The sequence below is a fragment of the Neomonachus schauinslandi genome, chromosome 1 (assembly GCF_002201575.2).
Source record: "Neomonachus schauinslandi chromosome 1, ASM220157v2, whole genome shotgun sequence".
NCBI lineage: Eukaryota > Metazoa > Chordata > Mammalia > Carnivora > Phocidae > Neomonachus > Neomonachus schauinslandi.
This window is the reverse complement of record NC_058403.1, coordinates 156427581-156451704: the sequence shown is the minus strand read 5'-3', so window position 1 is coordinate 156451704 and position 24124 is coordinate 156427581. Positions and strand designations below refer to the sequence as shown.

At 63.0% G+C, this 24124-nt stretch overlaps 1 protein-coding gene across 2 annotated transcripts in view; it reads right to left on the bottom strand.

Moving 5' to 3' along the window:
• Positions 1-339: 339 nt before the first annotated feature.
• The window catches only part of PLXNA1 (plexin A1), a 44679-nt gene continuing 20894 nt past the window's right edge, over positions 340-24124 (bottom strand). For both annotated transcript variants that reach the window (XM_021694917.1, XM_044920882.1), the window contains exons 9-31: positions 23718-23918; positions 21749-21845; positions 21474-21667; positions 21218-21369; positions 21004-21124; positions 20575-20711; positions 19537-19704; positions 18986-19079; positions 18612-18851; positions 18385-18528; positions 17812-18046; positions 15167-15309; positions 13235-13491; positions 12881-12947; positions 9975-10121; positions 9707-9866; positions 8806-8909; positions 8439-8535; positions 7900-8090; positions 7538-7707; positions 5772-5984; positions 5540-5690; positions 340-3741 (exon numbers count right to left, since the gene is read on the bottom strand). In XM_021694917.1, coding sequence (XP_021550592.1) covers positions 3646-3741; positions 5540-5690; positions 5772-5984; positions 7538-7707; positions 7900-8090; positions 8439-8535; positions 8806-8909; positions 9707-9866; positions 9975-10121; positions 12881-12947; positions 13235-13491; positions 15167-15309; positions 17812-18046; positions 18385-18528; positions 18612-18851; positions 18986-19079; positions 19537-19704; positions 20575-20711; positions 21004-21124; positions 21218-21369; positions 21474-21667; positions 21749-21845; positions 23718-23918 — 3579 coding nt within the window. In that variant the 3' untranslated portion in view covers positions 340-3645. The remainder of the gene's footprint in view (positions 3742-5539; positions 5691-5771; positions 5985-7537; positions 7708-7899; positions 8091-8438; positions 8536-8805; positions 8910-9706; positions 9867-9974; positions 10122-12880; positions 12948-13234; positions 13492-15166; positions 15310-17811; positions 18047-18384; positions 18529-18611; positions 18852-18985; positions 19080-19536; positions 19705-20574; positions 20712-21003; positions 21125-21217; positions 21370-21473; positions 21668-21748; positions 21846-23717; positions 23919-24124) is intronic.

Sequence of the window (24124 nt, the reverse complement as noted above, 5' to 3'; positions counted from 1 at the left end):
TTGGTGGCTTTCAGTCTGACAGTTCCTGAGTGCCTCCAAGGTCCCCAGACCCCCTAGCACAGCGCTCCCACCCCAGGGCAGCAAACCCCCGGGGCCTGGCAAAGCGGCGGTGGCCAAGAGCCTGCTCTTGCAGGCAGTTCTGGGATGACGCGGCTGTGCTGGTGCGAACCCCGCTGGGAGCCGTCAGCACCCAGCTCGGCGGGCAAGGGGCCCAGTGCCAAGCAGGAGACGCACTGGAGTGTAGGGCGCGCCTGCCGGGCTGTGGGCCCTGCCCCAGACCCCTCCCAGCAACGAACACTCAGAGCCGAGAGATTTAGCAAAAATGTTTAATCTCTCTTTAATGTGTGTGTGTATTTACAAGTACTAAATCTGAAGAACAGTAAAATAGGAAATAGCCGTGTATTTACACGATCCGCGGGCCGAGCGCCCGTCAGCCACGCTGCTCCTGCCGGAGAGCGACCTCCGGGCGGGCGGCTCGGGCCGGCCGAGTGATCACTCTTCTTTTGGGTGGGGGCTCTGTGGCATTAAAGGACAGCTAATTGTGGGCTTCGTCTTAAAAATATCTTTCTCTCTCTCTAAATATATCTATTCTAGTTTGTGTAGCACCAACGACGTGAGCCATCAGATCCAGAACTGGGGAACCGGGGGTGGGGGGTACTCTCAGCAAGGCCAAACCAGGGAGGGTGGGAGGGAGGTTTGGGGCCCTCCGTCTGGGGCACCCCAGGTCCCTCTTCCACAGCCCCCAGCCCCGGCTCCTCGGGCCCTGGGTCAGGGAATACAGGGCAAGCTCGAGGTATATGGAGAGACCAGGCTCCCAGAGCGAGGTGTGAGCTGTCTAGGGGCACTCCTGAGACTGTGCGGATGGGGGCAGGGCGGGGAGGGGCGGGAAGGCCAGGCAGGGGGGTGGGGAGGAGTGGCCTGTAGCAGGGCAGGCACTAGCAGCAGTGTCTGGGACAGGCTGGGAGCCCTTGCAGCCCACACTGAGGCCTGGATCCCCCAAGCCCTGGGATGGCAGAGGGGCGCCCACCGCCGTTGCTCAGAGCAGGGCTTCAGTTCCAGGCTCCTGCCAGGCCGCCGTGCCAGTGTCGGAGCTTGGGGTGGGAGCCCCTGGCAGGAGGATGCGCAGAGGTGTCAGTAGGGTGCTACAGGGTTGGGAGGGCTGTGGCAAGTAGTGACGAGGAGGCAGAGCCTAACTGCACGACCCAGCAGGAAGGCAGGTGCGCGGGATCTGCTGCAGGGGTGAGGCAGGCCGAAGACCAGCTCCACGGGCTCGCATGTAAACAGGTACTGCTAAAGTGCTTGGCCTCCCTCTGCCACCACTGCCCTGCCCGCCCACCGTCCAAGTGACAAGGGCATGGGGAGGGCCCCGCCCTGGAACCTGTCACCTCGCAGAGGCAGGCACAGGGGGCTCGGCTCTGCGGGGACCAGGGAGGGCAGAGGAAGGGGCCGGAACTAGATTCTGAAGAGGAGGGACACAGGGGCCAAGGAACCCCAACCTGACCTCACGGAACTGGAAGAACAGGGGCTTCACATAGAAGCCGGCATCCTGGGAAGACTTTCAGGGAGAATGAGGCTTGCCCCCAGGCGCGGCCAGACATCAGAGGGGAGGCAGGGGTGCACCCAGGGACGAGAATCCAGGCCAAGGCGAGCCGTTACCAAAAGACAGCCAGATTTCTAGCCAGACCGGCCTCAGCTGGGCTGCCCAGGGACAAGTCTACAGGGGCTGTGCTGGGGCCGGGGGCGGCCTGAGCTCCAGCGGGGCACCCACAGCCGCAGGAGGCCCGAGCCCTGCCCGGTGCCCATGGGTCCCCCATCTGGCCCGTGCCAGGAGCTTCCTGCACCAGGAGTGCTCCGACTTCACGGAGCTCCCTCACGGGAGGAAGCGGCCCCTGACCTCATCTCCAGGGTGTGGCTCACGCTGCTTAGGAGGGGGGACCCCAAGACAGGCAGCCCGTGGGCGCAGGGCCGGCCACAGTTAGCTGTCCCTTAAAGTCCGTGGGAATCTTGAGTACCGTCGAAAAAGTGAACTTGAAAAGGGGCCGGGCCGCTTGTTTGTTCTCACAAGTGACTGATTAATTAAAAAACATAAAAAAGGGGTCTAACAACCTCTAGTATTCAACACTTGCAGTTTTAAAAAGATCAAGTCAGACTAAACGCTAGCACGGTCATGCAGGAATCCACGGCCCCGCGCCCTGGACACTCTCGAGGGGCCAGCGAGAAGGTTTCTCCTTTGTACGTCAACAAATGAAAACAGGATGACCCACAGGTCGAGGGGCAGAGGCCTTGGGGGCACGCCACCGGGGGAAGCCCTGGCCACTTCCTCCACGACCATTTGGTATTGCTTTCCCACTGCCTTAATTTCCTTATTCTACATTGTAAAATTTCTCCTCCTCCAGTTAACTATACAGGACCCCACTGGGGCTGGAGACTGAGGCTAGAGCCACATATATATATATATATGTACAGAGTTCTTTTAATTAAAAATGTGTTCTTTCTTGCTCACTGAGGGCGGATGGGCAGAGCCAACCTCCAGGACCTCTGGTCACTGCGTCCTACTCCCAGGGGCCCTGCCACAGCCCCGGCTGCCCACCCAGAGTGCTCCCCTAAAACAACCAAAACAAGTCCCCCAGATGTCCCACCGCGCTGCAGAGATGCCAGACCAGAAGCCGCTGAAGGTGGATGTGGAGAGCAGGGGACACAGAGGGGGGACGAGGGAGGAGGGTGGCCAGGGGCTGCTCCCAAGACCCGCGCGGCCGGAGAGCACAACCCGCCCAGGGGCTGGTGCCGGGAGAGGCACTGTGGGGGAATAAATAACGGGAACGTGCGCTCATGACCCGGAGCCCCAGGCCCCAGTGGCTCCCAGAGGCGCAGCCCTGAGGACAGGAAAGGAGTCACCGAGTCCTTCTGGAAGTCACGTGGGGGCGTTGGGCGAACCGTTCTGCAGCCCCTCCACAGGAGGGAGCTGGGGCCTGTCTGGGCGAGGTTGACGTGGCGCTCCGGCCTCGGCCGCGGCCGCGGAGAGCACGCGGTGAATCGGAGGATGGTGGCGGTGGTGCAGCAGCGAGCGTGGGGGTGCCAGACGCGGCGGGCGGGCAGCAGCAGGCGGGCCGGCTTCAGCTCCCCTCGGCTGGGCCCTGGGCATTCGGCCTCCCCCGCCCAGGGCTGCCGTCCGGGGCCCGGGCCTCACACTCCGCCCAGGACGCCGGGAACGGCTGGCACCCTCCTAGCCCCTCGTCCTGGCCCTTCTGACCCTGGCATCACAGCCTCAAGGAGACGGACCAGGCCGGCTACCCCTTTCCTGGAGGGCTCCAGCCTTACCCGCAGGTCCTCGGCGGCACCGTCTCCTCCCCAGGCGCCCCTGGTCACAGCCGGGCTCCCCCCGCCCCGTGGTGAGCAGCTCTGGGCACGGGCGGCACTGCAGGCACGGTCCCCCACACCAAGAAGAACTGGGACCCCTGCCAGGCAGGAAGAGGAGGGGGAGGGCCGGGAGGACGCTGGACCGCACGCCCGGCCCCCGAGCGCCCTGGCACGAGGCACAGTTGGGGCGAGGCTGCCTCCGGGGCCTCCCAGCTCCGGCTGCCAGACGGAGGCCGCGCCTGCGGGCCCTGTCGCTCAGCTTCCGCTGGGCGGTGACGGCCGAGTGTCTCAGCTGCTCAGGGCCATTGTGTCCACCACCTGCTCCAGCTTGCTCCGAAGCCGCTGCCGCCGCGCCTGCTCATCCTTCTCCAGGGCAGTCAGGATCTACGGGGGTAGGCGGGGGCGTCAGTGGGCCTGGCCAGGGCCACCTGCTCCCGTGGGGTGGGTACAAGAAAGCTCGGGGTGGGGAGTGGGAGGGGTGCCCAGGGAGCATGTCACACGGCCACCACCAGCGGGGACTCCAGAGTCTGCACTAGGCTCCACTCCTTCCATTTCAGCTGAGGAGCCTGGGTTGAGCCTGGACCCCCAAGATCCCAGTGTAAAGAATGAGTCCCCCAGGTCACCATGCCTACCCTGTCCCCCAAACTGGGCTTTCATCACAGCCAGCCCTTGGGGCTCTCTCAGCGCAGGTCTGTCAGAGCAGGGCCTGGCCTCATGGGGCACAGACACCACCCCCTCACAGCCTGCTCTGCACCCCAGCTCTGCCTGAGGCACCGAGCACTCGCTGGGCCCTCTGCTTGCCCACACTCCTGTGTCCTACTGGCCGTCAGCCCACCAGAGCACAGCCCCACTGCCACCTCCCTGCACCCAAGCCCCCCACAACCACCTCCCGTTTCTCTGCACCCCGTTACAGCAGAGCTCCTCAGAAACGACTGCTAGCTCCCCTCTGCTTTCCCTCGGGGGCCTAAAGAAGGCAGGCTTCAGTCCCCACCCTGTAGGTCACTCATCCTCCTCCACACTCGGCCATGTGCCGTGGCCTGTCCCTGGCTCTCAGTCCCAAGGCTCTGCCTGTCCCCTCCCGGCTCTGGACTCACCTCTGGGGCTGCCTCCTCCATTCACGGATGCCTCCTTCTCTTGGCTGCCAACCCCACACTCGGGCCTAGAGCCTGAGACTCTCCTGCTCTCAGATCTGTCCCCTCACACTTGAATAGCTGGACCCCTCGCCCCTCAGACCCCTGCCTCCTGCAGCCTGCCTCACACTTCTGTCACTCAGCCACAGGTCTGGAGTCAGGCCCACAGCCAATCCGATAGGCAAGACCCAGCCCCTGAACCCACGGCCCAGCAGCACGGCTGCAGCCTTGCTGGTCTCTGCCTCCCTCTCGTCCCTTGCTATCTGGCAGTACAATCACGGCTCTAAACCTTGAAGGCCCATCTCACTCAGGGAACAGCCAAAGTTCCCCGAGGCCTGCACACCGAGCGACGAACCCTGCCTCAGCCTTTCCTACTCCTCCCCCAGGGCCGGCTGATTCAGCCTCCCCGCCTCTGCCGTCCTGCAACAGGGCCCACTCTGGCTTCAGGGCCCTGGCACTGGCCAGGCCCATCCTGCTGCTCCAGCCCTTTGTGCCCTATCCAATCCAACCTGTAAGTCCATCCTCCCTCCCCGGACAGCTCAGGGAGCGCCAGCTCGGCAGACACCTGGGAGGCCTCCTGAAGCCTCACTCTAAGTCAGCAGGGGAAGGTGCTAAAGGTTGAGGAAAGGCCTGGTACCCTGCCCTGGAGACATCCACCCAGGCTAATAAACACTGTAATGGGCCCTCAGGGCACAGGCACTCACTGACCCACAGTCTCCACCTTGGAAAGACACTGCTGTCCACTCCCCCACGCCCCACAATGACCAGAAGCACAATCCCTGACCTAGTGCAGCCCAGCCCGACCCTGCCAGGCCTGGCAGGGAGTCAAGACAGCATTCCCTCCCTGCCCCAGTGAGCAAGGTGGCCAGTCGGGGTGCAGAGTGGAAAAGGCAAGCGCCCGGCCAGCCCTGAGATGTGGGGAGGGGCTGGTGGGACAGGGGTAGCTGAAGGGGCTTTAACGGAGAATGCTTGCTTGGCAGCATCTGGCAGGGGTCTGAGCTGGGCAGGTGTGGGACAGGGGGCCCTGGGTGAGGGCCAGCACGCATGCTCACCTCATCCTTGTACTTGGTGATGTAGGAGTAGATCTCGTGCAAGGCGCTCATGCTGTTGAACTGGCTCAGGTGCAGCCGCGACTGCTCGGCCAGGTAGGCGCTCATGTCCTGGTCGCTGATGGCAGGCATCTTGGCGATGTCAGCATAGTACCTGCAGACGGCGGCAGGTGGGCCGTGAGTGGGGTCCTGGCCCCTCGCCTGCCTGCCCGCCCGTCCCCCTGGCGCCGCCTACCTCTCCACCCAGCTCTTGTAGTTGGGGATGTCCTTGGCATAGAGCAGCTTGTTGGAGGGTGAGTCCTTGCCCAGCTTGTGCTCAGACGTGGAGCAGGAGTCCATGAAGGTCTGGGCCACCACTGACAAGCAAGCGTCCGTGATACTGCTCTTGTGTATGTCGAACACAAACTGTGGGTTCTTGATCACGTTCACCCAGAAGCGCAGGGGCAAGCTGCGGGCGGGTGGGCCCAGGTGCACGGTCAGACAGGGCCTCAGCATCCCTTCCCGATGGTGTGGGAAGGGGCCGGCCAGAAGGCCTGCAGCCCTCCTGGCTCTGACCTTCACACTGGTCACGGATTTCCATGGAGGTGGGGAAACTGAGGCCCAGAGAGAGCCAGGACTCTTGGTGAGTGCATCCCACCCCCCAGGGCCTCCAGGAGGGCAGCCCTCCCCTCAGAGGCACACATGGGTGAGACGTACAGACCCAGAAGTGCTCCCTCACCTTTGGGTGCCCAATGCACATGGCCACAGTCCTCCTAGGCCTGCATGTCTGCTCACATCAAGGGTCACACACACCCGGGTTGGCTCACCCCCATGGCTCACCCCGGAAGGCACACACTCATGCAGGCACACCAGGGGGCTGGCTCACACTGAAGCAGGCTCCCCTCCAGGGGAAGGCTCACCCCCCAAGACAGGGCACACCTGGCCTGGCTCACCCCTTCTCCTACCCAGATGGGCCCTGGAAGCAAGACCAGGAAGGGGTCCAGGAGACACAGCCCCACAGAGAGCTGACCTCTTCATCCAAGATGCCACCTCTAGGACAGCCCTCAGCTAGGGTATGCACTAGCCACTGGCCATGTGTGCCACTTTACAGAATTAAATGAAGGTAAAAATCCAGATTTTGGGTTGTACCAGTCCTCTGTCAAATGCTCAGTAGTCATACATGGCTGCCAGCCACTGCTCTGAACAGCACAGATCTAGAACATTCCGCCATCACAGAAAATTCCCCTGGACGATGCAAACCTGCATGGCGCTGCCCCCTCTCCAGTGCCCCATGGAACCCTCTTAAGGAGCTCAGGTGGAGCTGGAGGCCCAGGGTGGGTCCCAACCAGGGCCAGGGCTGCATCCCAGGCTTGGGAAGCTTGTAGAGGTCAAAGTCCTAGGAGGGCTAAGGTCACCAGGGGACAAGGGAGGAAGATGCCAGAGGCCAAAGGCAAAGGAGCTTCTGTAATAGGGCAAATGGTGCCAAGGGCCCAGGGTCAGGCTCAGAGAGACAAAAGCCAGACTGGGTGGTGGCTGCTGGCCCCATAGGGGGAGGGGGGAGGGCTTCAGGAGCGCTGGCTCTCACTGTCCTCACTGCAGCCGGCGAGAATGGGCCCATCCCACTGAGCCGACTGCTCACACGCAAGCCCGCACTCACACACTTGCACACAGCCATGCACACCCAAAGACACTCATGAATCCACAGGCATGGGCACACACACGTATTCACCTCCCACGCCTAAGGCAGGTCCCACAGGTTGGAGCAGAGGACATGCCCACACCCTGGGCGGGGAGGCATCAGATGCCCCCGAGATGGGTGAGTCAGGAAGGCGCACCCGCCGAGGGGCTGGCCTCAGCTCGGAGGCAGTGAACCCAGGGGGGCCTCTCTCCTCACCCGGGCAAACCTGTCCCTGGGGGCCAGCCTCCCGTGGCCCCACAGCCCCCAGCCCTCCCCGGCTGGGCCCCTAGTGCCCTTGCTCCCTTCCCTGGGGCGCCCGCCATGTCCCATCCTCCCGAACCCACCAGTTGCTCTTCCACGTGTGACGCACGTCTGAGTCGTGTATCTGGTGCTGGTCAGCCTGCTCGTCCAGGAAGTCGAACATGTACTTAATGGCCAACGGCAGGGCTGAGCCCCGGTGCGCTGTGCTGAAGATGGTCTCGAACAAATCATCCACAAACTTCTGCAGCGTACCCTGCAGGCAGGCGAGGGCAGAGGTCCAGGGGGGCCGCCAGGCTGCCCCCCTCGCCTCCCGGGTGGCCTGGGCAGCTGGTTGCCACAGGATAAGGGTGAGGATGAGGGGTTTGCTCTGAGCTCTGCTTTCTGAGGCCCAGGCCTGGCTGTCCCCCGCCCCCCACATGCCCACCACCTGCCCACCAGGGCCTACTTTGGTGGCCAGCAGCCGCGTCAGATAGATCTCGGAGACCATCTTGCTGCCTCGGTCGCCCTCCCGCTGGTCCAGGTGGTCATGATTCTTCACCAGGTGCCACAGCTTGGTGCCACTCTCCAGGTCGGGCGTGATCATGGGGGTGCGTGAACGCAGGCTGTCGGGGCTGCTGGCTGTGCGCAGCATGCTCTCTGTGGGCACCCTGCTCGTCAGTGGGGGGCCCTCCACACCTAGCACCCAGTGCCCACCCTGGTGCTGGCCAGGTGGCCTTGGCAGCTCCCGTCTGAGGCTGTTTCCTCATCTGAAAACTGGAATCAACAGCCCCACCACCCTGGGTTGTTGGGGACAGACAGACATCAGGGAGATGGCAGAAAGGACTACTACATAACGTCTGGGGAAAAGGAGGCTCCACATTTGGGGGAAAAGCCATTTCCAACTGACAAGCCACGAAGAAGCCCCCTCCCAGCCTGCAGCAAGGAGCACCGGGGAGGCGTCCCAGCCAGGCCTGTGGGCCCTGCCGTCCCCATCTAGTCCCTCACCGTATCTGCTGAGAGACTTGGTGAAGGTGGATGAGTTGGAGATGTTGTAGGCGGACGTCTGCTTGGGCACCAGGGCCACCGAGGACCCGTCCGTCACCTGCGGGCAGAGGGCCAGGAGATGTGTGACCCATCATCAGGGGCCCAAAGGACACCCCCTCCTGGTCTGAGCCTGGAGGCCAGTCATCTCACCACTCTGAGCCTCAGTGTCCCCAGCAGTGCCCCTGCAGGGCTGTGTGGGGCCCCTGTATCCTCTTCTCCTTGAGATCCGCTGACCAGAGCCCAAGGAGCCTGGACACTGGCATTGCCCTGGGGCCCCAAGAAGAGAGGCCCAAGCTGTGGCCGGAGGGTCAGGAAGTCTGGGGGTTACCTGGTAGTGAGCCAGCGTGTTCAGCCTCTTCCAGTCGTTGTCGATCTTGGTGGTAACATCCTCATCCTGCAGAATGATGCGCGCCATGCGGCCCTGGCGCCACTCTAGGGGGAAGGGGAGTGCTGGAGGGGCAGGCCACCCGGGCAGGTGCCACCCACCCACCGCTCCCTCCCCCTGATCCTGGCCTCTTATAGCAGGAGGGAAAGGACAGGCCCCAAGGGGGCAGGGCATCCTGTGGACACTTAGTGAGAGACCTGGAACAGCAGGATAAAGGAGAGACAGGGCTCCTCCCCTCCTCAAAGCTCCCATTCTGGCTCTGAGCAGGACGCATGCACCCCTGCAGGTAAGCCCAGCGTCCCTGCTGCTGCCCACGCCCCCTTGGGCAGCCCTCCACCTGTTGCAGCTGCTCCACCGGGGGCAGCCCGGCCCTCCCGCAGTATGCCCTGCCTTCCAGAGCTCTAGGCCCTCCTCCTCAGGCTGGCATTTGAGGCCAGCATGGTGCCCCACCCCAGCTTCTCCAGCCCAACTACCACACGAGCCCCGGGACCTATACCTCCCCCGCCTGCTCAGGCCCTTCTAGCTCTGCAGCCGCCCCTACCTGTCTGGCTCATGAGCCAGAGCGGCCCCCTGCCCCAGCTCCGATAAGCCTACCCCCTCCTCAGTGCCCGGGCACCCACCACCTGCCTGTCCCCTGAAGGGCAGCAGCCTCTGAGTGGACTTCCTGCTTCTTCCCCTCACCCTGGCCGGGAGCAGCTTTCCAGAGCCCAGCCCAGACGACATCCCTTCCCACAGACCCCCCCACGGCCTGCAGCACCCCCAGACCAGCACCGTGTCCAGCTCGCTGCCTGTGGCCTCAGGCCCCTGGCACACACAGCCCACTTCCCCGAGCGGTCAGGCTCACCAAGGTCCATGTCCCCAGCCTTTGGCCGCTGGGAGTAGGGCACACCCTTGTACACGGCATCCAGCAGCTTCTCCTTAACCTGCGTCACCGTGTCACAGTTCAGCCCCTTCACTGGCACCTCGGGTGCATTCTCGTTCTCGGGGTTCACACAGTTCAGCGTCTGCGGGCAGGGCAGGGTGCGGCGTCAAGCCCCACCCCTCCGGGCGCGTGCTGTGCAGGGGTGCATGGAGAGGGCGGGGCTGCACAGGACCGCTGGGCTCGCGCTCACCAGTGTCTTATAGTCGATCTGCTGCCGGATGAGCTTGTCCTCACTCAGGGAGTAGCGGGCCTCGCCTGTGATGGCGTCGATGGGGCCCTTCTCCATCTGCTGCTTGATGGCGCAGTAGAGCATGAAAAGGGGCTCCCCCGCGCACTCCTGCAGCAGGCAGGTGGGCGTCAGCTGTGTCCAGGACACCCAGGGGCTGCCGCCTCCACCCTCCGCAACCCGCTTCTGGTGCAGCCATGTGCACGTCTCCCACAACGAGAGAGAAGCAACTTTTCCAAATTCTTTTTAGCAAACAAGCAGAACCCTGGTTCTAGAGCCCCAAGAAGATGGTGCAAGAAAATAAATAGGTTAAACAACAGACCAGCTGCCCGTGAACTTCGAAGTGAAAATCCTAGTGTGGCCTCAACCAGGAGGAGCACACAGAGAAAAACGCCATGTGGCCAAGCCGGGTTTATGCCAAATAAGACCAAGGCCAGTGGACTCCTCCCTGAAGCCTCCCCCAGGTCAGGCCTCAGCGGGCCCACCACCCCAGCCCCCAGCCCCCTGCCTGTGCTCCAGCACCCCACTCTCCAGAGTCTGACCTGAGCAGCCAGCATGGCACCCAGGCTCCCTGGCCCCACCCCACGGCCTGAGGCATGGCGGACCCGGTGCCGCACAGCACTGTGTCTGAGGGTGATGGGCTGGATGTCAGAGGCCCACCTAGCTGGGACCCAGCCCTGCAGGCAGAGGACCACCCCTCCTTCCATCACCTGAGAGCACAAGGCCAATGCAACCGTGGGTGCAGACACACTGACCCGGAGCAGCGACTCTCCAGCACCGTGGGACACAGGAGTCCATGGCCAAGACAACGTGAGGTGGGCCCCTGGCACTCAGCAAGTCTGCTTTGCCCCTGCCTCTGACCACTTGCCCTCTGGCTCCCCACACTGCAGCCACCAAGGCCATCTCCTACTCCTCCACCAACCAAGCGTGTCCCCACCTCAGGGCCTTTGCACCTGCTTGTCCCTACAACCAGAAATTTCTCCCTCAGGTCCCAACTGTGGATAGAAACAGCCCAGGCCAGTCTCTGGTATCCCCCCTCACAGCGGGTATGGGCAGGTAGTCCCAGCATGGCCACCTCCCCCCTCGTGGCCCTGGGCCATCTCCTCCTGCCCAGCATGTTCCCTCACGTGCATGGTGGGGTATGGGCAGGTAGTCCCAGCATGGCCACCTCCCCCCTCATGGCCCTGGGCCATCTCCTCCTGCCCAGCATGTTCCCTCACGTGCATGGTGAGGGGGTAAACAAGAATTGGAAGGAGGAGTGCTCTGAGTAAATGCGGCCTCCCTCTCCCTCTCCCTCTGCTCACTACCTCCCATGTCACCACCCTTCACAAAGCAGACCCCATCCGAGAGCCCAAAGCACAACCCTCAGACAGCACCATACCCACACAGCCTGTCCACCTGCCGTGCCCTGTCGCGCTCACACCGCACACACACCCAACCCAGGCTCTCAGACCAGGCATCAAAATGAGTCCTCTTTCTCTGGGTGTGCAGAATCAGGGCCAGACAGGGAGGAACAGAGACAGAGCCTGACACCAGTCCTTGCTTCTCTTGGCTTATGGAACACCATTTTATGAGCACGTACGTGCCCCCTGCACGGTCTGCACAGAATTGCATTTCTACAAAAAGGCTCGAGTCTGTCACTGACCACCAGTTTTGTGCAATGATAATGTTGTTTACGGGGCATTTGTCATGTGCCCAGGATTCTGAGACTCTGCCACTGCTCCCTCCCGCTGCGGCCCCCACCGGGCCAGCCCCGCCCGGCTCCCCCGGGACCCCTCGCTGGAGCTTGCACACACCTCAGGGGCCTGTTTCCCTCGGGCTGGCTAACTCCTTCCCTTCCTTCACACCTTTGCTCAAGTCCCTCATCCCCTTGATTCCCTGCCCCTTCTCACCTGCCCTTGCATCCCAGCATCCCATCCAGGCCTCTCTCCCCAGTCAGGGCGAGACTCTGCCCTAGGCACCTCCAAGAGTCCACCGCTATCCCCAACTCAGTGAGGACTCCGGCAACTAAGGTCCATGACCAAGAAGCAACCACAGTAAAACTGAGCCCCAGGCCACCTGCGCCAGCCCCCACCTGTGGCCACTGGGCTCCACTGCCTATGACCTTGGCCATCTGTAGGGCATTAACCAGATGCCAGAGACCAGGGGGGAGCACACTCGAACCATACACACCGGGTTATGCTGCCCACCCCCCCCAGCTGGACTGCGGGCTTATCTGCCAAGCCTTTAGATCTTAAGGGAAGCAGACGTTTGGGTCTGAATGATCTCATTTCTAAAGGGCAAGTAACCAGTCTCACTACTTACACCCCCCAAAAAATCCACCTGGACCCGTATCTAGCGTCCACTCTATTCTGAGGCTGGCCATGGGCCTCCAGGGCTCATCTTCTGAGGGTGCGGGCCTGTCCGACAATAGAGGAGGCCCAGGCGGCCACCATCTCCCCACAACAGGGGCCAACAGGAGCCCCCGAGAGCCTCCCCAGGCTGGCCAGCACTGGGTGCTGGACACAGAGAAGTCCCTGCCCAGATGTCTCCTCCATCCCTGGCTCTGGGCCATGGGCTCAGCTACTGAGACGTGGGCCTGGGTCCAAACTCCAGCTTAGCCAGATGCTCACTGCAGCGCTGGGGTGTCCACCCCTGCCTTGGGGCTGGGTGAGGCATGGTCACCTCCAGGAAGAGGAAGAGGAAAGAGGTTAACGGGACACATGTCCTAGGGGAGTTCCTGCTGAGATCCAGTCCCCAGCCGAGCCCCTCTGGGCTGAGACCCCCCCCCCCCACCTGCCCGTGCCTCTCTCTTCTTCTATTTCCCTTGAGCCCATCCACCTGCCTGATACCCCACCTCCGATGTTCCCTCCTCCTTAACAGCCACCTACCTTCAGGAATTTATACAAAAGGAAGGTGAACCAGTTGGTCAGCATCTTCTCCGCCACTGACTCGGTCCTGGGGGCACGACATGAGGGGAGTGGCTTGACTCCACCGCCATGCCTGCCCGCTGTGCCCACCCCACTCCCACCTGGGGCGCTGAAGGTCAGGCCCTGCAAGGCACCGCAGGCATCAGGCAGCTGGGGGCTGCCATGGAGACCCCAGCCCTTGGCCCCAGAGCCAGGCCTCTGAGCGGGACAACTCTGGCTTGGCATCAATGGGCGCCAGGTGCGGCATGCCCTGGGGTGGGGGCCCTCGTGCCCGATGTGCCAGCTAGGGTCTGCAGGTCGGAAGTCCAGGCTCACCGCCGCAGCAGCAGCTTGGGGTGGTTCTTGCTCTCTAGGTTCTTCTCGATGAGGTCAGACAGCAGCTGCTTGAGCACCCCTGTGGCATACTCCATCTCGCCCTGCAGCGCCGTCATGATGAGCGAGGCCACATTCCCACGGTCTCGCATGGAGAAGCTGCGCTGGGCCTCCAGCGTGCGGATGAAGGTCAACAGGAAGTGCTTCTTGGTGAGCAGCTGCCCAAACAGCGTCAGTGACTTCTCCACGTTGGCCTGCACCTGGGGGAGGGGCAGCCCACAGGCGCGCTCAGACCCAGAGGGGCACCCAGCCCCCACATGAGAGGCAGGAGGGGAAGGCTGAGGGCAGGGCCAGAGAGGAGGCCTCGAAGGCAGGGGACATGTTGCCCTAACAGGTCCCTGGGCCTCAACTGTCCTTGGTAGAACGGATGTGTCCAGGCAGCTACTTGAGAAGCCCACCACAGGCAGGGATGGGGCAGACCAGTGTCATTGGGAGGTACAGAACGAGGGCCACCCTCTTTGCAGCCAGACCCTGGGACCGCCACCTCCTGCAGCCTTACTCTGGTAGCTAGAAGGAAGCCAAACTCAATGCCCCATCTGCTGGGCACCAGCACAGAACATCCATGGTCTCACTCTGCACTCACAACAGAAATCACCTTCCCCACTCCACAGAGAACAATAAAGTATCCCCCCTCACAGCGGGTATGGGCAGGTAGTCCCAGCATGGCCACCTCCCTCCTCGTGGCCCTGGGCCATCTCCTCCTGCCCAGCATGTTTCCTCACGTGCACGGTGAGGGGGCAAACAAGAATCGGAAGGAGGAATGCTCTGAGTAAATGTGGCCTCCTGCTCCCTCTGCTCACTACCACATGACATGGAAGTGGGGAGAAGGAATGGAATGCAGGCATGGCTGGCTCCAGGGCCCCTACTCTCTCTCTTATGCACACCAAGGCTTGGCAAAACAAGAGATTCCCCACCAGGCCATGCCAGAGGCTGCCAGTTCCACTGCTCCCAACCCAGGCAGACAAGTGGCAAGACCCAAGTAGAACACAGTCACAATTAAGAGAGCAGTCAGATGGGCATAGCAGATGGCCACATCAGGAAAGAGATATGATAAAGCATGTGGAGCCCTTGACATGGTAGCCATCCCCGGGATGAGGAGCTGATGAGCAGCCCAAGGCAGCCGTGGGCCTGAGCCAGAGTGATAGGAAGGCCCATTCCAGCAGAACTCAAGAGGGACTGTCCCACTGAGAGAGCTGCAACAGGGAGGGGGCTCCCCCACATCCAAAGTGTGCAGAGATGGGATGCCCTCAGCTGGACGGCATGAACGAGCTGACTTGCTGAGCCCCTGCCTGTTTCTAGCTGGGCACTGGGCTCCTGGCCTGCCACTGGGGGCTCCTAGAGGACTTCAGGGCCGGCCCTCTTCCTCTCAGCAAGCTCATGCCAATAGCCTGAGGACGGCCAACACCTCCACAAAGCCAAAGCCCAGCTCCATGAGGGCCACCATGCTGCATCAGCCACACACTCACCCCAAACAGCCATGCAAACTCCAGCTGAGCCCCACACCTCCCAGTCTGCACGGCAGTAGCCCCCTGCCCGGTGAGGCTCAGCATCCAGAGCCAGCCAGGAGACAGGCCAGGTGAACGTGCACAGGCAGTACACGATGCACACAGGGCCTCAGTAAAATAGAGGCAGGCCCCAATGAACCCAGGCTCCAGCCCAGGTGGCTGGCTGGGATGAAGCCCAGCCCTGACCCCAGGCGCCCACCAGGCCCATCTCCCTGCCACTGCAGAAGCACTACAGGGAGCCGAGGGCCCTGCCTCCCAGGACCCCTCCCAACACGTCTGGGCCATCCCCCAGGGGCCTCAGGCTGCCCGACAGTAACCAGGAGCCCCAGCAGTGGGCAGAGGTCCCAGTGAGCCCCAGCCGACAGCCCACCTCCATCTCCTTGAGCACTGGATGGTCCTCGATCCCGGGGAAGAGCACCCGCATGGCGTACGTCCGGTAGTCGAGGAATGGGATGCCGGCACCATCCAGGTCATTGGTCAGCTCGTGGATGTCCGTCTGCAGCTCCGCAAAGGCTGCAGCCAGACGAGGTGTCAAGACAGGTGCCCCCCCAGCCCCAGCACCCCCAGCCCTCCCACCCTCAGGGCCAGGCTCCAACTCTGGCTCTGCAGCTCGCTGGCTGGGGAACCTTAAGGAAACCGCTCAGTTCTCCCAGTGCTAACACATGGACAAAAACTCTGTCCCTCTGATGTGTCCCAGGATGCACCAGACAACAGCAAAGAGGGTTCTGCGCCCAAGGCCGGGCTGAGAGGGGCTTCCTGCATCTAACGCTGGCACCGGGGGGCAAGGAAACTACGGGTGCTGGCTCCCTCCACCACCCTGGGGCACACACTGCCCGCCCCGGCTCCCCTGAACCCTCCACTGTGACAACCACCACACGCAGAGCTCAGACCAGCGGGCCCTCTCCACTGCCCACCCTGCTCAGGGCAGCTCTGCTTCTTTCGGAAACAAAGCCAGGCAGGGAAGGGGCAGGCCTCAACGGAACATTCCAGAGCTGGGAGGTGTCTGCCCTGCAGCGGCCCGAGGGAGGCACTATGTGATCAAGAGCCAGAGGAACGCGAGGCGGGCTCTGGGGGATGGCTGGCAGGTTTAATTAAGAGCAGGGGCCTTCGCCTCCTGGGCACCGCTGCCAGGCGTCTGGTTATCGCCGCCTGGCCGGCCCCGCAACACCTGCCGGCCTCTGCCCCCCACGCTGCGCTGGCAGATAAAGGCACCCTGTGTGCTGGCCGCGGCACACGGCTGTCCTCATCCCGAGGTTCTCCCTGCCCAGGGAGCTCCCCATCTAGGCCACCTGACTCCCACCCAAGCCTCACACACCTGCCTGTGTCCCATGGGGTGGGTGGGTCGGTCCAGGACCTTTCAGTTTTCAGACAGGCAAGGGTCCTGACTAAACAGGACACTGTAGTCCCGGTGGAGTCACCAACAGCCCAACGCCCAGCCTGCTGCAGGCACGAGGCCCCCATGCAGCAGTCACCCCCAGGGCCTCACACCCCGCCTCCCCCTCAGCTCCCTTTCCTCATGCCCCAAACAGGAACACTCCCACCACCTGCTCCCAGAGCTGTGGCCAGCATTCGCAAAACGTCTGAGGTTGCTCTTGGCACCTAAGACAGGTCCTTCACCTGTCAATTACCACTAGTGTGGCTCCGTCCACCCCTTGCGACCGCCCCCATTTCCCCGATGAGGCTGGAAGCCGGGGGCCACGAGGAGACAGGGGCCATCCCAGGCTGGCCCCGTACCCGGGTCACCCAGCCCTGCGGTACCACCTCACACCAGCCAGAGAAGTTAGCCAGGTCTGAGGATGGCCATCACAGGCCAAGGCTGCTCTGCCGCCTAGAGCCTGCAGCACACACGGCAGCCGAACCCACCCCCTCAAGTGGCCAGCGTACAGCCCAGGGCCTCCATCCTAGGCCACCAGGGCTCCACGCGGGCCCTGACCTGTGCGCCCACCTCTCCGCTGCCCACCCTGCAGCAGTACCCTTGGCGCCTGGGCAGGTTGGGCAGTATCTGCTCTGCCGGGGATGAGCCTGGACCTTGCGCACACTGGCCTCTCTGGGACACGAGGGACAGAGACGGGGTGGCCTCTGTTCCAACTTGGGGCCCACCCCCCTCACCCTTCCTGCAGACACCCGAGCCCACTGCTCACATTTTTCTGACATCTGTGGCCCCTGCCTGTCAGAACCCATCCCATTCTCTGGGGTACCCCCCTCCTGCCCTTGGGGTCTGCCCACTCTCACTCGGGGGCTTCCAGGGGAGCAGGCTTCAGGGAAGGGGGCGCATGACCAGGCGTGGCATCAGGAGTTGGGCAGGGCTGGGCCCAGCGGGAAAGCTGAGCTTGCCCCCTGTGCTGGTCCTGGCACCACAGGGAGGGATCACTGAAGACGCAGCTGAGGGTCTGGCCCGGCCATGCTGGAAGCCAGCTGTGCCCCAGACTTCCCCTGCACAAAAGCCCACACGACGTCTCCCTAATGACCTGAGCTGATTTCCTCCACTCACACAGCAAGATCCTAAGGGACACAAGCCCGTCTTAGGAGGCTGGGCTGTGGCCTCATTCCTGAGACAGCCCCTCGAAGACAAAGACCAGTACCAGCCAAGGTCTGTACGTACTCAGGGCCTAAAGAAAGGGCCCCTGCTCCTTGGTGCCATGCCTGGCCCTGGGGACGGAATCACCACGCCCATCCTACAGATGAGGAATCTGAGACACAAGAAGGTCGTGTGCCCGTCCAAGGTCCTGCAGCCAAGCAGGGTCACAGACGCTAGCTCTCTGGCTCCAGAGTCTGTGTCTCAAGTAACACCCACAGAGGCTGTGCTCACCCAGGGTCCAGCTGCAGGCCTTGGTTAGGGCCTCGCCCGTCTGCCCGAGCCTGAGCATGGCACAGCAAAGGCATCGGGAAGGTGGAACACTGAGCAGAATCGTGGGGAGGACAAGGCCTGGCTCACACGTGGCGACAGCCAAGGAAGCCCCGCTCCCTGTGCTCCCCACTCCCCCACACAGTGTGCCTGCAGCTCTGACGACGCACCTTCCTTGCACTCCAGGGCCACGCGGGACTCCAGGTTGTCCATCTGCAGCTGCAGCCGCTTGAGCGTGCGGTCGGCGTCCCGAGACTTGCGCTTGTAGGCAATGAGCACGGCTACAATGACCAGTAGCAGGAGGCCTCCGCCCCCGCCAATGCCGACGATGGCGGGCAGGGTCAGTAAGCTGTCTGAGTACACCTGCAGCATCCCTGGCGAGAATTCGAAGCCGCCAGCCCGGACCTGTGGGTGGGGGTGCAGGCCAATCAGGAGGCCCCTTGCCCACTGGGAGCTCTGGAGGCCCCTGGTACCATGCCCCTTGAGAATCCCACAGCACCTACCCCTGGCCTGGAGTGGGCAGAGGGTGGGGATGTGGGGACTCAGCAGGTGCCAGGCCCACCAGGGGGCACCAGGGCCGGGCGAGGGCTGAGCTCGGCTCCCTCTGGGCCAGAGGCAAGTCCAGGGCCCAGCCACAGAGTTGGGATTGCCCTGGGTGGGGTAGGGTCAGTGGGTCAAAGGCAGGTGGGGCCAAGGAGACCAGAGCTGGGGCCAGAACATGGATGGGTGGACCATGGACGCACCGTGACCTTGTGCTGCCCTGTGAGGTTGGGTGACTCGCAGAGCAGCTGGGTCTCCGACACAGTGAGGGCGCAGGGTGTGGAGCCGATGAGCACCGTGTAGTTGAGCCGCGAGTTGCCAGGCGCAGGTGGCAGGAGGTTACGGCCCTGTGGGGGTGGGGTGAGCCAGAGAGTCCGACTGCCCCACAAGCCCCCCATCCTGTGCCCCCACCCAGATCACAATGGCCCACCTTGAGGATGAGCGGGGAGCTGGGCTTCAGCTCCAAGAGGCCTGTGGGGCTAAGCGGCTCCAGCACAGGGTCCGGGTAATAGAGGAAAGAGGAGGCGTTGAGCACCAGCAGGGCACGCACGTCATCCATGACGAAGCCCAGCTCATCTGGCCGCTCCCCCAGCTCTGGCGGGCTGCGCGTAGGGTTGTCCACCGACGGGGCCCGGCACACCATTGTGGTGTCGTTGTACACCAGGCAGCTCTGGGGATGTAGGTGTGGATGCTGGGCCGGCTTCTCCCCACATGGAGTCAGGCCCCAACACATGGGGGCCCCCACCTTCCTTCCACATCCCCCCTGCAGTGGCACAAGCTGCTGGGGGTCCCACAAGGACTCACGTTCTCCCTCTCGACACCTCCATACTTGGCCCTGATGCGGGGTTCGCGGACGGTGGCCAGGTTGGTGCCCGTGACCGTTAGGAGGGTCCCTCCGCTAGAAGATGGGGTAGGAGGTCATGGGGGTAAGCTCTGCCTGAGCCCAGCACACAGGTTGGGCCAGACATGCCAGTCGGCCCCCCCAAAGACAGCTGACAGGTTAAAATCCCCACGCACCGGACCTTTAATGCCACCAACCACGTCTCAAGGTGGACACGGTCCATCGTCCTGAGAGCCATGGCTCTGGGCACCTTAACTGTGTTCCTTTGATCTTCCTGAGGAGCTCAGCATCCCAGAGTTTAGAGGGCAATCTGTTTCCGTGACTGACACGCAAACCGGGTTGTTGCATCCAGGGCACGGTAGCGCTCTGGATCTTCTTCATACACCCATTCAGATTCTACTCCCAACCCCTGCCCAATGTTGAGAAGCAGAAAGAGAGGCGGGTGCAGGAGCGCCACCCTCGGCAGGACAGATGGGGTCGCTGGGGCTCAGAGCAGGCTGGAGGGGGCACCCACCTGTTGATGCTCCACTCGGGGTCGATCTTCAGGATGGTGGGGTCCTCCGTATAGTTGTACTTCACCTCCGGGTTGGTGAGCTGAGCACGGTTGATGTTGATGACGATGGGGGCGCTGCCAGGGCTCTGCCCAGGGGGCGTCAGACACCGGATCTCTCTGGAATTCCTCCTTGAGAGGCCAGGGGGGACAGTGAGGACACAGGTGGTAGGGCTCGCTTACAAGGTGAGCTATGCGTCTAGGCTCCATCACAGACAGGTGTGTGGGCAAGTTACTGGACCTCCCCAGGCCTCACCTGCCCACCTGTGTGTCTCCCAGAGGGCCACGCTAGCACCAACTCTCACTAAGGCGAGTGAGGCGCACGCTCTCCTTCCCCCTCCCCGCTTCTGTCTCCTGATCTGAAAACGGAGCCAACCCAAGCCTGGGCCATGACGAGGCAGAATGAAGTGGCCAGGGTGGAGAGGGCACTTGGTCACCCCAGCGAGCAGCAGCCAGCCACTGCCTGCACCTGGGTCCCTGTCCCCTCAGCTCCTTCAGCACAGCGGAGGCTCCCCAGCCGCCAGGCCTGCTCCTGCAGCAAGGCTGCAAACACCAATAATTAGTCTGATAGCGGATAATTACCGCAGGAAAATATTTAAAGGGCCGTTCCATTATCATCCCTAATCTAAAATTATCCACTTCAAGCCTCAGGGCTTTTGTCAAGATTTCTTTTTTCTCTCTTAAGATTTTTTTTTTTAAATACTTGTGTTCCCAAGGGATCTCCCTCACACCAAAACAGGGCAGTTGTGCCCGCCCCTCAGGTCCAGGCCCCGCCCACCCACCAACCCTGCCTGCCCTGCCCTGCCCGCTCTAGGAGGTAGCCTGTCTCCATGGTAACACTCTCCCCCTCTGGTTTCCATAGTGATCACCCCAGCCAGGCTCTCCACAACCCCCTCCTTGTTTCCTGGGCAACGGGAGGGGGCATGCAGCCATGTGAACCAACCACCACCCAGGGAAGGCAGGCCCTGCCCTGGCCCCCCACTCCCCATCTGCACCCCATACCAGGAGAAGGAGCAGGGCCGGCCACCAACAGACACAGCCACGTCGCTGCCTGCATTCAGGTGGCTGCCCTCGATGCCAATCCAGGTGCCACCCGAAAGGGGTCCTCGCGCAGGGCTCACCCGGTAGAAGGTTGGCGTCTATGGGAGGAAGGGGCTTGCTTGAGCGGCAGGGAAGGCCTGCCCTTCAGGCCAAAGGCCTACTTGCACCTCCAGCCGGGCCCCAGGCCCTGTGTGCACAGGGGCTCTCATACGCAGCCCACAGGCAGGGCCCAAAGTGTGCAGGAGGGACCTGGAGTTGGGCCTGGAGACAAGGAGGGGAGGGGAGACCAGAACAGAGGTGTTGCAGGATGAGGGGACCCACGGAGGACCAGCAGCTCAATCCAGTCCCTGCACAGCTCCCCCTTAGCCACCGGGGGGGAGGGGGGCTTACCACGAAAGTGAAGCGCTTGGGTGACAAGGCCCGGTAGTGGGGGGAACAGTCTCGCACGCACACCTCCACCAGGGCATCGTGAGCCCGCACTGTGCTAGCGTCCCCAATCTCACAGACGATCCTGTGGGGTGCCAAGGGGCCTCAGCGGGCTGCGGGGTCCAGCCCGGGGGGTCGGGGCGCCCCTGCCCGCCCGCACGGCCCGGGCTGCACTCACTGCTCGGCACTGATGTACTCGCTCTCCACGGGGCTGCATAGCACCTTGCCCACACGCACGCCCAGCCGCACGTCCTCGAAGCGCAGGCCCAGGTTCTCGCCTGTGATGGTGAGCCGCGTGCCCCCCTGCCGTGGGCCCGTCTCAGGGAACAGCTGCGGAGAGGCCGGGGCTGGGACACCCGTGCAGTCCGCCGCGGGCTGAGCCGGGCAGGGAGTGGGAGGCGGCCAGGGGCAGGGGGGCCGGGGGAGCTGCCTACCTTAAGGATCTTGGGGTCGGTGCAGCGGCTGGTGCCGTGGCGGGCATGCATCCAGGCGGCGGGCGAGTCGGCGGGGCAGTGGGGGCGCAGGGAGCAGCGGCGCTCAGCCACACACCAGCCGCACTCAAAGCGTGGGTCGGCCTTGAGGCAGAGGCCGCAGCTCTCCCGCAGGGCAGGGCACTTGTACAGGTGGGCTGTGGGGAGGGGCGCGGTCAGCTCAGCCCACCCTCGGCTCCCCCTGCCCCCACAAACCCCAGGCACCCTGCCCAGCTCACCCTGGATGTTCTGAGGGTTGTCGATGACGAAGTTGCCGTTCCATACCACCGACAGGTTCACGGGCAGGTCGCTGACATCATTGCCCTCGTAGGAATACTGTGGGCAGTGGGCGGGCGGATGGTCACATGCACAGCCTAGACTCGGGGGTTGCAGGCCACTGCCCAGGGCAGTGGGTCAGGGCCTGCCTGCCCCTCCTGGCTACCTCTGGGACTGGCCCCTGGGAGCGGGCTCGGCAGGACAGAGTCCAGGGGCTCTGCCTGTCCAAAATGGCATTTCCAATCTGGAGCCGGAAATCCCACAGAGCCACCCACCTGCCAGCCAGCCGAGATGGCTAAGCTGTCACACCCGGTTCTGCCTTGGTCTACCACCCCCCCCCCCACACACACACACCCCCCACACCCCCGCACACACACATACCACACACACAGGGCTTCCTTTCTGGTGGCCAGAATCCCTGCTCTCCAGCCAAGCCTGTCCCCAGCAGTCCCATGAGGCACACCCTCCAGGGTGACCCCCCACCTCCCTCTGCAGTCTGCCCCACCAGGGAACCAAAACTTCCCAACTGGCCCCCTTGGCTATTTCTCAGGGATTCTCTAGGAACCTGTTTCTTTGTCTGCTGAATGGATTCAGTAATCCCAACACCAGGACTGCCCTGAGGTGTAAGACGCGTGCCCCTGAGCCCTGGGCTCAGGCTGCAGGAAGCAGCATCAGGGAAAGCTCTGCCCTCCCACCCCCCAGGCTGGGCTGGGCTCGGGGACCATACCCCTCCCCCGGGGAGCCCAGGCCCAGCACTCCCAGCTGTGTCCCACTTTCGGCAGCTGAGGACCTCCACTCCATCCCAGAGCAATTCATCACTATTTTATCTGCAGGAATTTAATTGGATCCTATCAAATTCCCTGGTACTCCCTTTTCCCTTTCAACAGTCACAGGAAAGACAAATGTGGGCCGGTGGGCGGGGGAAGTGCAGCATGGAGGGGACAGAGGCTCGGGGATGGCAGAGAAACAGGGAATAGAGGCACGGACAGAGAGCCGGAGAGCAAGGAGAGAGTGGAAGTGGCCGGGGCCGTGGGAGCCAGAGAGAGGCAGCTGGAGGGCGTGACAGATGAGGAGACAGGATGGGAAGGGCAGGACAGGCGGGAAGATGTAGGGGCCTCTCCAGCCAGCTGCAGACCACAGGGGCCTGGCCAAGTGGCTGACTTGCCCCCAGGAGGCTGCTGGGACCCCCAACCCACCCCAATGGACACACAAGGTGCTGGCCAAGGAGCCACCACCACTGGCAGGAGGCCACACCTCTGACGAGAGGCCTCTTCCCTGGGATTCTCTCCTGAGGACTCTCTTCTGGAACAGGGGGGAAACCAAGGCCTGTCAGCTGCCACAGAGCCCGCCGGGGAAAGCTCGAGGCCGGTCTTAGGACCACCAGCTGGACACCACTCCCCGCACCCGCCAGCAAAGGATGTGGGTCTGCAAGATCGCCATCACTGAACTCACTGGACTTGACTAAAGGCTTTGGAACTGTTACCCTATCAGATTCCACACTCCAAACATGACTGCTCCCCGGCCCTCGGGCAACACCCCCGGCTACGGTACACCACCCCAACCGCTGTGAACAGCTTCTGGGTCTGGCCGCCAGATGCAGAAAAGGAGCTGAGCGCCTGGGCCCTGTGGCCCTGACTTTGGCCCTCCCGGAAGCACAGGCGAGGCTGGCCCCTGGGCATCCTGCACGCCAGCCTGGCCTCCTCGCCATATCCCACCCCATCTGTCTAAGTAAGTCACCCTTTCCCCCGTCTACAATGTGCTCCTGCCTGGCTCTCGGCGTGTCACCCCTGCGGCCCTGTCACCCACACACCCCGGCCCAGCCAAGGGTGCCTTCTGAGCCATCCCGGGCACACCTGCCCGTGCGCTGTCTCTGTGCTAAGAGCCACGAGGGTGACCACACACGGGATGCCCAGCAACCCCCCCCCACCTCACCGAGGAGTTCTGGCACTGCAGGCTGGAGCTGTTGAAGCGCAGGGCAGTGACACGCGCCAGGCTCCCTGGGATGTGGAAGAGGCACTCGTACCCGCGCTGGCCCGACTGTGGCTGCGGCAAGTTGCGGGCGGCCAGGGTGATGGGCTTCACCACACCCACCGGCACGTAGATCTGGGTGGAGGGCAGGATCTGCGGACAGTCCTGGGCGACAAGGCTTCGGCTGAAGGGCTGGGCGCCACGAGCACGGTGCACCCTCCCCGCGGCCCCGACCCCTGTCTGTGCACAGAGCCTTCGAGCATCATTGTGATCGTTTCACACACTGGCCGACTGAGGACCTCAGAGAGAGCCAGCTGGGCTGGAGGTGGGAGGCCTGGATTCTGCACCTGCAGGGCTGTGGCCTCTCCCCT